We start from the raw sequence: 11,801 nt of genomic DNA, 5'->3' as shown, positions 1-11,801 counted from the left end.
GAGCAAACACCTCACTTTTCTCCTTCATGAAATAAACCCACACTTTCCTAGTGTGATCAATGAATGTAACATAATACCTGCAACCTATAGTTGTTGGCAATCTTGGTTGGTCGTATAACATCCAATGGCGTTACACTTAGATGCTTTTCATGTGGAAAATTATGTTTGGTCTACTTACCAATCTGGCACACTTCACATTCTTTATGCATACCATTAACCTTAAACTTTGGCAAACTTGTAACAATATTTTAGGCCTGCATAGACTTCATTATATATTCACATGACCAATACACTTGTGCCATATGTCAATATCTACAATGATGTATGTTCCATGTGCAAACATGGCTGCCTTTACCTCAGGCATGTTCACATCTAAAGTAAACATCCTACCATTTTTGTTACCCTTTGCAACCAAGCGACATTGATTTTTGAAGTCTTCTCCCCACAAAACATCCTTAAGGATTAAATCTCACTTCCAAACCCTACTCAACCATTTGTCCAACAGAAACAAGGTTCTTTGTAATATTTGGAGCATGAAGTACATCTTCCAAGTACTTCCTTTTGCCATCCTACATAGACAATGGCACTTTACCAACATGCGCAATGGGATATGCAGTATCATCATATGTTTTTACATAACTTGGTTTTCCATTTTTTGCATGTCTCTAAACCACTCACCATGATTGGTCATGTGGTTAGAGGTGCCAAAATCTACATATTATATATCTTTAGATCCTTACACATCTCTTGTTGTGGAACTGAGCATATTGTACATCACAAGCATCTACTTACTTCTGTCATCACCACCTTGTTTATTAGATGATGCATAGTTTCCTTGCTGCAACTTTCCACTTTTAATGTCATTATACTTTTTAAAGCAGTCCTTTGCCATGTGCCCTCGTTTGCCATAATAATAGCACTTTATGCTATTTGCACTACTCTGATTTCTGTACCAACCACCTCAGCGCCTTTGGCTCCCCTTGCCTATAGATTGGCTTGGCCTCTTCCACTGTGTATGATTGCTGCTATGAATCATTGGACTATTGGTGTCCATAATTATGGTTTCCATGTCGGCCACCACCTTGGCCTCTACCATCAGCTCTACCTCTGCCTCTACCTGAATTGGAGTAGAAGGCATGTTCTTGCTTTGTGAAGAAGAGTACACACCCAAAGACTTTTTTTCTATGATCAACATAGACACTAAGTCCTGAAAGTTGGGAACATTCTCTCTGACAACGATGGAGTTCTTGAATGCCTTATACTCTTTACGAAGCCCATTCAGACAAACGTTCACTAAATCATCATCTTCCCCATTGACATATTGATAGACCCAAGGGATTCAATAGTGCCCTTGATCTTTAAGGGGGATAGACATGCTTTTCTTCTCTACTGTATGCAACTCTTGTTTTAGCTATAGTTTCCTTGCCTTTGTGTTGGTCTAGAACATCTACACTAGGTTCTACCATACAACTGCTGGAGTGCTGGCATCCTATATGTGTCCTATCATTGTGTCTATGACACTGATTGAAAGCCAATACATGACTTTCCTTGCACCCTGGTTCCAGTCCTTAAATGCCTTTATATTTGGCTAGAGTGGCATTCTCTTCAAACAACTCTGGAGGCTCTGTCTCCTTCGACATAATCCCAAAATCCTTACCAATCAAAAAATTGGTCATTCTGAACTTCCAAGCATGGAAGTTTTTCTTGTCCAGTTTCTCACGGACAATCTAATTGAGTTCGTTTAGACATGTTTTCCTACAACAACCAGAAACCTGTATATAGATAATTTATGTATGCAACCTTTAAAACAATAGTATCTTCTGTGTTGTAGTAGCGAGACTACAATCTGTATGTCACCAAATGTGACCATAGTACATATACATACACCAATAAGATATGTGCAACCATTGTCTCTGCACTCCCAAAATGCACTACTACATTGTAATAATAACCAGATTTCGACTGGAGACAGTTCTCAACCAAAACTTCTTGAAACTACCAAAAACACCTTGCGGTGACCAAATGGAGACTGAAACGCGTCCAAAACACACCCGAAACGCGATTTTAGCTACAAAACTTCAATACAAAGTACTACGCACCTTGCATGCACCTCCAAGTGTATGAAGATAACTCCTCAATCAAGGATGTGTAGCTTCTGGAGCTACCTAGGGGGTGTCGTACACCTAAAGAAGAAGGGGAAGACATGATGATGCTTTTACCCATGTATCGCTTCTTCCTTACTTGCTTTGTTCTTGCCTCTTGCTTTCCTCCTTAGCTCTCATACAAACCAAAGCTCTAATGCCATAAAGATAATGCGAGGGAGAGGGAGAGCTTGAGTTCCTTGTTGCAAGCAAACACACACACACAAGAGAGAGCAAGACACAAGAGAGAGATGGATAGCTGAATTTTCTTATATGAGCTGGCACTATAACTATGCCATAACTCTAGTACTCCAAAGTGGATGCTATATATAGCCTGTCATCCACTGGCACCATATCAATCATAATCTCACCAACCATGCTAGTAGCATAAGTGTAGAAGCTATCACCCAAGGGGGTCATCAATGTCCGCAATACTAGTTAAGCTCGATATCTCAGCACACCCAGAGGTGAACTACCTCTATGGTATGGTGCTGATTTAATGAAGATGCCACTCCATTCGCTAAGAGTCTTTATGTAGGTGTCTTCAATGCTCTCTGTCATCATCGAGCAGTAGACCATCTTGACCTTTCAAACATAATGAGCTCATAAACAAAGTGATAATGAATATCAATATGTTTTATACGAGCATGAAAAATAAGAGTCCAAGCAATAGACATGCTACTTTGGTTGTCACATTGTAGCATTGTAGGTTGCTTTTGCACCACTCCCATATCCTATAGACTTCAACTCCATGATGTAACCCAAGAAGATGCATTTTTGGCTTTTGGAATCCAATTTGTTTCTCTAAGTATTTGGAACATGTATATAACTTGCACACCCAAAAACTTTAAGTGAAGGTTTCTTACCCAAGTAGGCATGTAACAAAGTCATCCCTTTGTCAACAGCCTTTGTTGCACTTCTATTAAAGATGTACACAGCCATGTTAACTACCTCAGCCCAAAATTATTTGAGTAGATTCTTGCCATGAAGCATACTCCTTGCCATCTCAATAATAGCATGATTCTTGCACCCTACAACACCATTTTGATGCGGAGTGAGAGTGGTAGTGAGCTGCTACTTTATGCTTCTTTCTTTATAAAAACCCAAGAATTCACCAGACATAAATTCTCCTCCTCGGTCTATTTTAAACTGTTTTAATTTTATTCATGTCTTAATTTCAACTAATACAGTCCATTCCTTAAACCTTTCAAAAGCCTAAGACTTTTCTTTAAGAAAATACACCCAAATCTTCCTACTATAATCATCTATCGATGTGAAAAAATAGGAAGAACCTCCAAGTGAAATTATACTCATCTTTCCAGAGAGAGATCAATGTGTATGCAAGCTAAAGAGGAGCCTTGGCCCTAAAAGTGGCCTCTTGTAAAAAGGGTTTCCAATGCTGCTTACCCATTGTGCAAGCTTCCCATACATCCGGACTATCAGAAATTGGTGGCAAATGCTCAACTACCTTACCTTTCTACATCTATGAAAGAGTCTACATATTAAGATGCCTATAGCTATCATGCCAAAGTTTGTTGCTACTCAAGTCGGTCTAGACTGCAAACATCGAAAGCTCATATAAGTTGTTCCTCCGAATGCTCTTTGCAAATAATGACCTTATTATCTCCATCAAGAATGACTGCATCATCATTCTTGTTGAAGTGAACCCACAAGTCATGGTCCATGATGGCTAAGACAGATAGGAGGTTTCTCTTTATATCTGGAATCCAAAGAATATTTGAAAGACTCTTTGTACAACCTTTTTTCGACATAAGTGAAATAGTACCTAAACCTTTTATATTGGGCACTTTATGTCATTACCCAATGCCACCCCTCCATTTGTCTGACCTTAGCACCTCGTCTATACACCATCATTTGCCTTGCCATCATCCTCGACTCCATGTAGCACCTCCTTCACCCATCTCTACTTGTGCTCCTCATCACCAACATGCTACACACACAGAGCCCCTCTACATAGATCTGCCACCCAGTTGTGCGTTTGCACACACTGTCACTCTACTTTACTTTCATGCATTTCTCAACAACACGCGTCTACCATGCCACCTACCATTCATGCCGCCCGAGAGAGAGAGAGAGAGAGAGAGAGAGAGAGAGAGAGAGAGAGAGAGAGAGAGAGAGAGAGAGAGAGAGAGAGACCAAAAAATCAATGACAATCCACCACACTAAGAAGCAATGCTAACGACAATCCTCTCTCTGATAAACTAGTATAAGTGAGGTAAAAAATCTAAAAATGGATGGGTAGAGCACTACCCATGGAGTGTCAAGCTGGTTTAGCTATGATCATTTGTGGAAGTACATGTCCAGATAGTCAAAAGGCATACCCCAAAAAGTCTAAAAGCTTCTAATCAAATAGTCCAAAAACCTCCATCGAAGCCTACAGGCATCCCTACCTAACCCTTCACCCACATTTCCAAGTCCCAACTCCTCTCATTGAGGCCTTTCTTTTGACATAGTCCCCCTCCCTTTCATTGTTTCCTATTTTGCTACATCCAAGCCTCTTCGCCACTTTGAACTTCACATAAAACGATTGTGCACACACTAAAACTAAGTACTTAATCCTTGCACACAAGGAACATCCTAACGAGACCCATGGCTACTAATGAAGGGAACCTAGAAAGCAACCTCTGGATCTTCCTGATCCATTTGTTAAAATGATAGTTACCATTAGGAATGATTCATGCTCCCTCAACCCCGATATGCTCCATAAAGGCCAAAGAACCCTCATTCATGCCCAAGTTAAAACCACCCTCACAATCACCTATCTATCGACAAAATATCATGCTGGCTTTCAACTACCCGAAGTAGACCCCTACCTTAACAAGGTCACGCTCACAGTATTCCAATACTGCCAGTCATCATGAGGCCCAGATCTCCTCTCACCCGGCACTTCATTGAGTCATCCCACAACACGGATAATTCAGGGGAGGGCAAGATATCGGATGGGGTCACAATGAAAAATCACTCACCAAGGATCTTGTGTGTGAAGAGCCCTACACTTCCCAACCCTCTCAACAAAATTCCATGGCAGGAAAGAAGGCATGGTTGTGGCACCTCGTCACACCAAAGAAGGTCTCAATTCCAAAGGAGCCAAATTTGAAGACATCAGTCCCCAAATTTAAAGCCGTAGTCCTCGAATTTGAAGACGTCATAGTTCCCTAATTGGTGCCCCCGACCCACGTGCTCACTTTCCTCACTCGCCAGAAGGCTAGGGATCGACAAAACAGGACGTTCTTCACCATTCTGGCCAAGTTATTTTTGTAAGAATACACAATAGCAAAAGCTGGATCAACACAATACAAAGCATTGAATTGCATAAAGAAGAGAGTAAACAATATTATTACTTGCAAAACTTGGTTACAAACTGACAACATCTGTCCACCAGGTAAGGAGCTTTGATGGCAATCTACACACTCTAGACAGAGGATGTCTTGCTTACAAAATTACTTGAACACAATGAACTCAATGATCAATTAAGGCTACCAAAAAAGTCCATATATAGTACCCAGGGTTAGTGTGGACGTAGGTCAACCATGTCGGCCAAAACATTACAACTTGGTTCAAAATGACCAATCGACCACATTATCCGACTGGGACCATTTAAGAGTACAAAAAAGTCTTGAAGGTCCTTACATATCTTTCACGAGGATCTGAGACCATTTGGACCCTCAAATGGGCCTGTAACCCAAGAACAGTGTCATGCGCCCACATATAGTCACATAGGCCGCATAAGCATACATCCTACTTAGCAAAATGATAAGTCTACATAAGCCGTCTTGCCACACTTCGCCACCATCAATGTCTAAACTAGGAACTGCGAGGTGCCCAGGTGCTCACCACAATGGCTACTCCTCATAAAGGGGGCCTTACAAAATAGAACACATCTATCACCCACAAAAAAAAACCCGAGGATGGAGCATTGAGCAAATGCTTTTCCGACAGTTTCCATGCCTAACCAGCAACTCCAAGGCTCGTGAAACAATCTGGCAAGCAAGTTACACTTTGTCCACATGTTACAAAGATCCTTCCACATGTTTACAAAGATACTTTGTCATTCCATCTAAGCAACGTCCACCCCATGTGCCTTGCCAAGCACTTTCCAAGCTTATGAAACGATATCTCTTTGCCAACTCCAAGGTTCAACTTCCCCTGTTGAAGAGGTAAAATCTAGAGGCATCCCAAAACCCCTTGCTCTCCTCACCCAACCATGGAGGACTTTCAACCGCCCACGTGCCTCCATTGAATCCCAGCTTCTCGAGACCAACCTCGCCACGTGGTGCCACTTGTTCATCAATTCTTCACTCTCGAACGAGGAAGATCACTTCCCCGAACTCACAACACCACCCGACGCCTCAACTACCCCATCACTGACAATCTACTTCACTCAACCATGACAACCATGAAGACCCTCATTTCTCGAGGAGTGAAGGCAACCTAGTGCCCGCTTTGTCACATGCCCAACAACCAATACAACGCACAAGGCATCCTCTAAACATATCAAATATTCTACACTTACTCGAGCAAGCATTCACCATAGGAGATGCCACCATTCACACCATCCATGTGGCCTTATCGACAAGACATCTTTATCATCAAGGCATGTAGGAGGCCTATACCTTCTTCCAAAGCCACAAGCCTACAAATGAAAGGAATGACCTTGAAGATTCTTCAGAAGGCAAACAAGGCAACACCCAGACTTCTAGGGAAGAAGAGCCAATGCTCTTCTAGCATTTTGGGCAAGAAATAAAATCCTCAAGAACAAAACCCGCCTTGGCATTTTGGGCAACAAATAAAATCCTCAAGAACAAAACCCACCCCAACCATGAGTGAACGATCCCCTACAATTATAGTTTTAAGGGGAGACTTTCGACACCTTATCATATCTTGTGTATGGTCTCTTTCTTCTTTTTTCCACGTACACATGCATGTATTGAGCATAGTAGTAATCAAACCAATCAACATTACTAATGACTTATGGAGTCTAAAAGAGATTTCATATGTATCCAACAATTGGAGGGTCTACTTCATTCCCGATAATTGTTATCCAAATTGAGAGGTACACCTTTGATATGATATTTGCTATTACTTTGTTGTTGATAAGGAGCTGGTGTCAAGTTGATATACGACAGTCTAGTTCCATTATGTCATCTTTGTTACTATTTAGCAATAGTAAAAATATATTATTAGTAAGCTCTAAAACAATAATCCTCCCCTCCGAAAATAATTTAGCTTAGCTACGATCAAGGGTAACAATAAATTTTTAACAAGTTCATAAGAAGTCATAGAAAGTTAATATTGACTACAAAACCACAATCACAATTGCCTCAGCATTCTAGTTGTATACATATGGCAACCCCCACAAATTGTCCTCAATACACAACCCACACAAGCATACATCCTACTCAGAACACTGAATAATCCACATATGCCATAATTTGAACACCATCCAGTCTTTAACCTAATAATTGTCGGGTGCCAGAGCGATCACAGCAGCTGCTGCTCATTCAAGAGCCCTACAAGATAGAGCACATTCATCACCCGCAATGGCAATACACGGGTGGAACATTGAATAATTGCTTTTCCAACAACACCAAGCTTCTCCTAGGTCTTCATTTTCTTTGCCCTACGTCATCCTAGCATCCATTTATCCCCCCAAGAAAGTGTTACATCACTATCTTCATCCTCTTTGGAATGAATGTGACAAGTCCTCTCTGAGCTTGTCAAAAGATTTGCATACATTACTACCCTAGGAGTCGCCTGGACTGTATGTGCAGGAGTGGGTAAGGTGCACCTACACAATTAGGAGTTTACTTCAGAGTCCAAAAGTAATTCACTATAAAGTCTATACATATTTCACTTACTACAATGTAGGTAATTTCTACTCCAAGAAAAAGAGATACTTTTGCCAATTAAGTAAAGACTTTTCTGGAGTTCAAAAGTTACATAAAAAGATTTGATCAACTGGGATACATTTCACATATAATTCCAATACTCAGCACAATTCTCCCTCCAAAACTAAAGGTGAAACTTAGAAGCAGCTGGTAAGGGCAAGCCTCAATGAAGAAGTAGCAATTTAACTCTCAAGCTTTGATTGACACTATTCAACCTGACTTGACTACACATCAGGCTCATCAAGCGTAAATCAGAATGACGAGAGATGGCGAGGCACTGAACAAACTTTGCTACCTCAACCGTTAGTTCACATCAAAATACAAGATACAAGATCATACATCATCTCATTCGATAAGGACTTTTTGAATAAAGCGGTTTGACCACTCACAAATAAGAGCACCAACAGCCACAAGACAAAAGCTTTGGTAGCAAAGGTCTTCACCAAAAATTTCATACATGAATACAAACATTGCTCAAACGGATAACTAGCTTAAGGCTGTAGCCCACTGGTTTTAAGTCCATTAAAAATCTGAGTTAATCCTTCAATACCCTGGAAAACACAGAAGCAACCTAAAATCTGCTCAAATCTTCAACATAAGCATAAGTCCCTGCAGAATATCAGCAGACTGAAAAAGATCCTACAACCTGGAGAAGGAAAGTCCTGCACAACACTAAATATTAACAGAGAATTGCTAGCCAATTGTCCACCGCACTAGCAGAAATACCCCCTTGGCTGAGAAATTCCTGTAGTACTGAGAAAATCAACCTGCACCCTTGCCTGCAGCACTTGAGGATAACTTGGAATCCCACCTGTAAACAAAGGTGCAGTTAGCGCCAGACACCAGTACACCCACGCAGAGTCAGGGAAACCTGAAACCTGCATCCACCTATCGCAATCATATGAGCCCATCCACTTTTGAAAAAACCCAACTTGCAAAATTCCTAGAAAGAACCACCAATTCCCTACCATGACACACCCGCAAAAACTGCCACCAAATCTACAGCTTCTCCCCATAATAAGCAACCAACCATGTACGCCTGTCATGACAACCTAGCCCCTGTGCAGAAAACATGCATGCAATATACACACTTTCCAGGCACAAGCATTTCATGCACAACATTCATGCCACTATCTAAAATTTCAGACTGCAGAGTACAGCATCCTCAACCTGCAAACCTGCACAAAATCAAACTACCTGTGAGCTACATAGGGTAGCCACGTTGTACGGGGGGGCTGTTCCGGGTAGTGTAAGGAAACAGCAAGGCTCATATACCTATGCATCATTGCTGGTGTCCATTAACATTCCCGAAGGTGGAATGTTGCAACTCTTCACGCTCTCTATTCCACTGCTCAATTTTAGCTCTGCGCTCTGCACTACCCTCCCTCACAGGACTTCTGTTCCTGTGGCCAGGGGGACTCCGTCTGCGGTTGGCAGGACTGTAGGCTCTATCATCCTCTCTCCTCCGGTACCTTCTGTCATCACGATCATATCTGCGTTCATCTGCACCACCACCATTGTGCCGGTAACTTCGACCACCACCACCACCAGAAGCATGATGATCATCTTGATACCTTTCACGTTTATCATGATCTCTGCGTGGGCTACGGCTCCTGCTATGGCTGCGGCTCCTACTGTGCCTCCTGTTATTTCCAAACAGTTTTCTTCGCAATTCCCTGCAGCCAACAGACAACCCAGAACAATAATTTCTGGCAACAAAAACGATAATAACTTACCAGGATGTATACATGGAGAATCTGGCTACTCATTGTTACCTGCTTGTTTTTTTCAAATGCATAAAATTACAGTAGCCACCACGATTACAGGTATTCTCCTCGTACTGTCTGCATGTTGCTTCCCTGAAGTCCGTCACAGGAGAGAAGTCCACAATGATAGGACGCCCTGTACCATAACAGGTTAGTAACAAACCAGAAAGTTCAAAGCAGTCCTGCATAGAAGAATGCTCCAAAAAAAGAAATAGTACCAGCATAAAACCTCCCCGTCATCCCCTGCAGTGCTGCTGCTGCCTGTTCTTCTTCGCGAAATTGTGCATATACATTACCAACCTGTGCTTGACATTAGTGAGACTAAATTAAGATAACATGTACCATGGTCTGAACAAAAAGGATACCGCCAAGAATAGAAGCCAACTAGAGGCTTACCATGTGATCAGCCATATTGTCACACACATTCAAGCTTTCCAGCTCCCCATACTTGCTTAGCTCTTCAAAAATGTCTTCATAGAAATCCTGGTTAAGGAATCAACTTGTTAAGAAAATATTCAACGCAGGCCAGAAAAAAAAAAAGTCGGGCATGCTGTGCTACATATGCCCTGCACAAATACAACAGCTCACTGTCATTGTGTCCAAGACAAATGACTGCTGTGTTTTACATGCCTTGTCATGGCACAGCACACACTGTATGTGGCATTCACTAAGCCAGAAGTGTATACTTTGTGATATCTTAAAAGAAGCCATGTACCTGGACAGAACTGATCACCCACAATACATGGCTTGCATAGACATATACAAAGACACACATGAATGTGATATGTGCAATGTACAAAACACAGGGACTGCATGCAGCAGAAACCCCAACTTTGTTGAAAACCACAAGAATACATCTCTTCTCAAGACAACTTAAAACTTTCAGGGATTTTAAAAGTAGCTGTAATGCCAGAAAAGTATAGCTGAATGATACTCGTGCAATGCCAGAAATATATAGCCCTTGCCATGCCTTGACCATGTAACCAACTGAATCATGTGCCACCCCATGTCACACTCATGTAGCCCACCAAAGCATATGCCATGCCAAAAGTATGTAACCACGACAGCATATGCCATGCCATGCCATAACCTGTGCATTCCTAAACTGATCTGATGGATTCTTGCACAAACATTATGAAAAATCTGATCCTTAGACAGAGGCATCCAATTAATAGCAAAGACTTCGAAGTAAAACTAAAAAGACCAAAAGACTCGGTTCCGACAGCACAGCACAGAACACAAAGAGGGTTAAGAGCCACAGGCAAAGCTACTAAGGGAGGGAAAAGCCATACAATTTGTTTTCTACGGAACATTCAGAAGCCACAGGCAAGGCTACTAGAGAAAACCCGACATAGCGTCACACGAAAGGCAGCCAGAAAAACCTAACCTGGCATGAGATCACAGAAAATAGACTTCAAAAAAAGAAAAACCTGTGCTCTTTCTTTTGGAGAGGAGGGAAAAGTACCTCGAAATGCTCCTGGACCTTGCGGGGGTCGATATTTTGAGCCTGCAGGTCGACCCCGGGCGTGGTGTAGTCGGGCCTCTGGTACATGTTGGAGAAGAGGAGGGTGGGGCTGATGGTGGGGCGGTTGTGAAGGCGCGAGCACCGATCGCCATGGCGGCAGGCCCCGATCTTGAAGTAGAAGGGGCAGTTTACCCTGTCTTTCTCTGTGCCGAAGATGGAGGCCAAGTGCTCAGCCATGCCGGTGAAGCAGACCTGTCTCGCAGGAAGGGGTACCTAGGGCGAACGCTGTAAAAAGGAGCTTAGGTTTATTAAGAGCTTTTCTTGAGAATCCTCACACACTTTATACACCACGCCTTCACACACTAGTCGATTGTGTCCGGACACTAACAATAGGGGGCAACGAGATCGGTCATTGAAACTCTGAGTGTGAAAAGGCCATTGAAACTCACCCAGGTGTGAACGTGAAAACCTTCAAGCATTCAATACCTTGATTTTCTCATGGCACACTTCACTGTACAAT

General features: G+C 42.2%; 1 protein-coding gene across 7 annotated transcripts; it reads right to left on the bottom strand.

The window, feature by feature from the left end:
- Positions 1 to 8,398: 8,398 nt before the first annotated feature.
- On the bottom strand, positions 8,399 to 11,589 carry LOC147607947 (splicing factor U2af small subunit B-like). Of its 7 annotated transcripts, none has more exons than XR_015264576.1 (7): positions 11,282 to 11,587; positions 10,213 to 10,299; positions 10,035 to 10,116; positions 9,826 to 9,952; positions 9,326 to 9,726; positions 9,019 to 9,228; positions 8,399 to 8,928 (listed from the first exon to the last, which is right to left on the bottom strand). XR_015264576.1 is itself a non-coding variant. In XM_086789745.1 (6 exons), the coding sequence occupies exons 1-5, from the start codon at positions 11,516 to 11,518 to the stop codon at positions 9,333 to 9,335; spliced, it is 927 nt and encodes a 308-aa protein (XP_086645871.1). In that variant the 5' UTR covers positions 11,519 to 11,589; the 3' UTR covers positions 8,399 to 8,861; positions 9,326 to 9,332. The 7 variants fall into 7 exon arrangements, 3 of the variants coding, with proteins under 3 accessions (XP_086645871.1, XP_086645870.1, XP_086645872.1); XR_015264577.1 differs by having other exon boundaries at positions 8,399 to 8,861; XR_015264578.1 differs by lacking the exon at positions 9,019 to 9,228 and having other exon boundaries at positions 9,248 to 9,726.
- Positions 11,590 to 11,801: the final 212 nt, after the last annotated feature.

The sequence above is a fragment of the Cibotium barometz genome, chromosome 54, assembly GCF_041138505.1.
Source record: "Cibotium barometz isolate CiBa-2024 chromosome 54, ASM4113850v1, whole genome shotgun sequence".
In the NCBI taxonomy this organism is placed as follows: Eukaryota; Viridiplantae; Streptophyta; class Polypodiopsida; order Cyatheales; family Cibotiaceae; genus Cibotium; species Cibotium barometz.
The sequence above is the reverse complement of the archived record's forward strand: the minus strand, read 5'-3'. Positions and strand labels throughout refer to the sequence as shown.

Excerpts from the sequence above, each read along its gene's own strand:
- LOC147607947 (XM_086789745.1), bottom strand. The coding sequence starts at position 11,518 with ATGGCTGAGCACTTGGCCTCCATCTTCGGCACAGAGAAAGACAGGGTA. Across the intron at positions 10,300-11,281 it reads AGGTCCAGGAGCATTTCGAG|GATTTCTATGAAGACATTTT; the intron begins GTACTTTTCCCT and ends TTCCTTAACCAG. Across the intron at positions 9,953-10,034 it reads GACGGGGAGGTTTTATGCTG|GGCGTCCTATCATTGTGGAC; the intron begins GTACTATTTCTT and ends GTTATGGTACAG.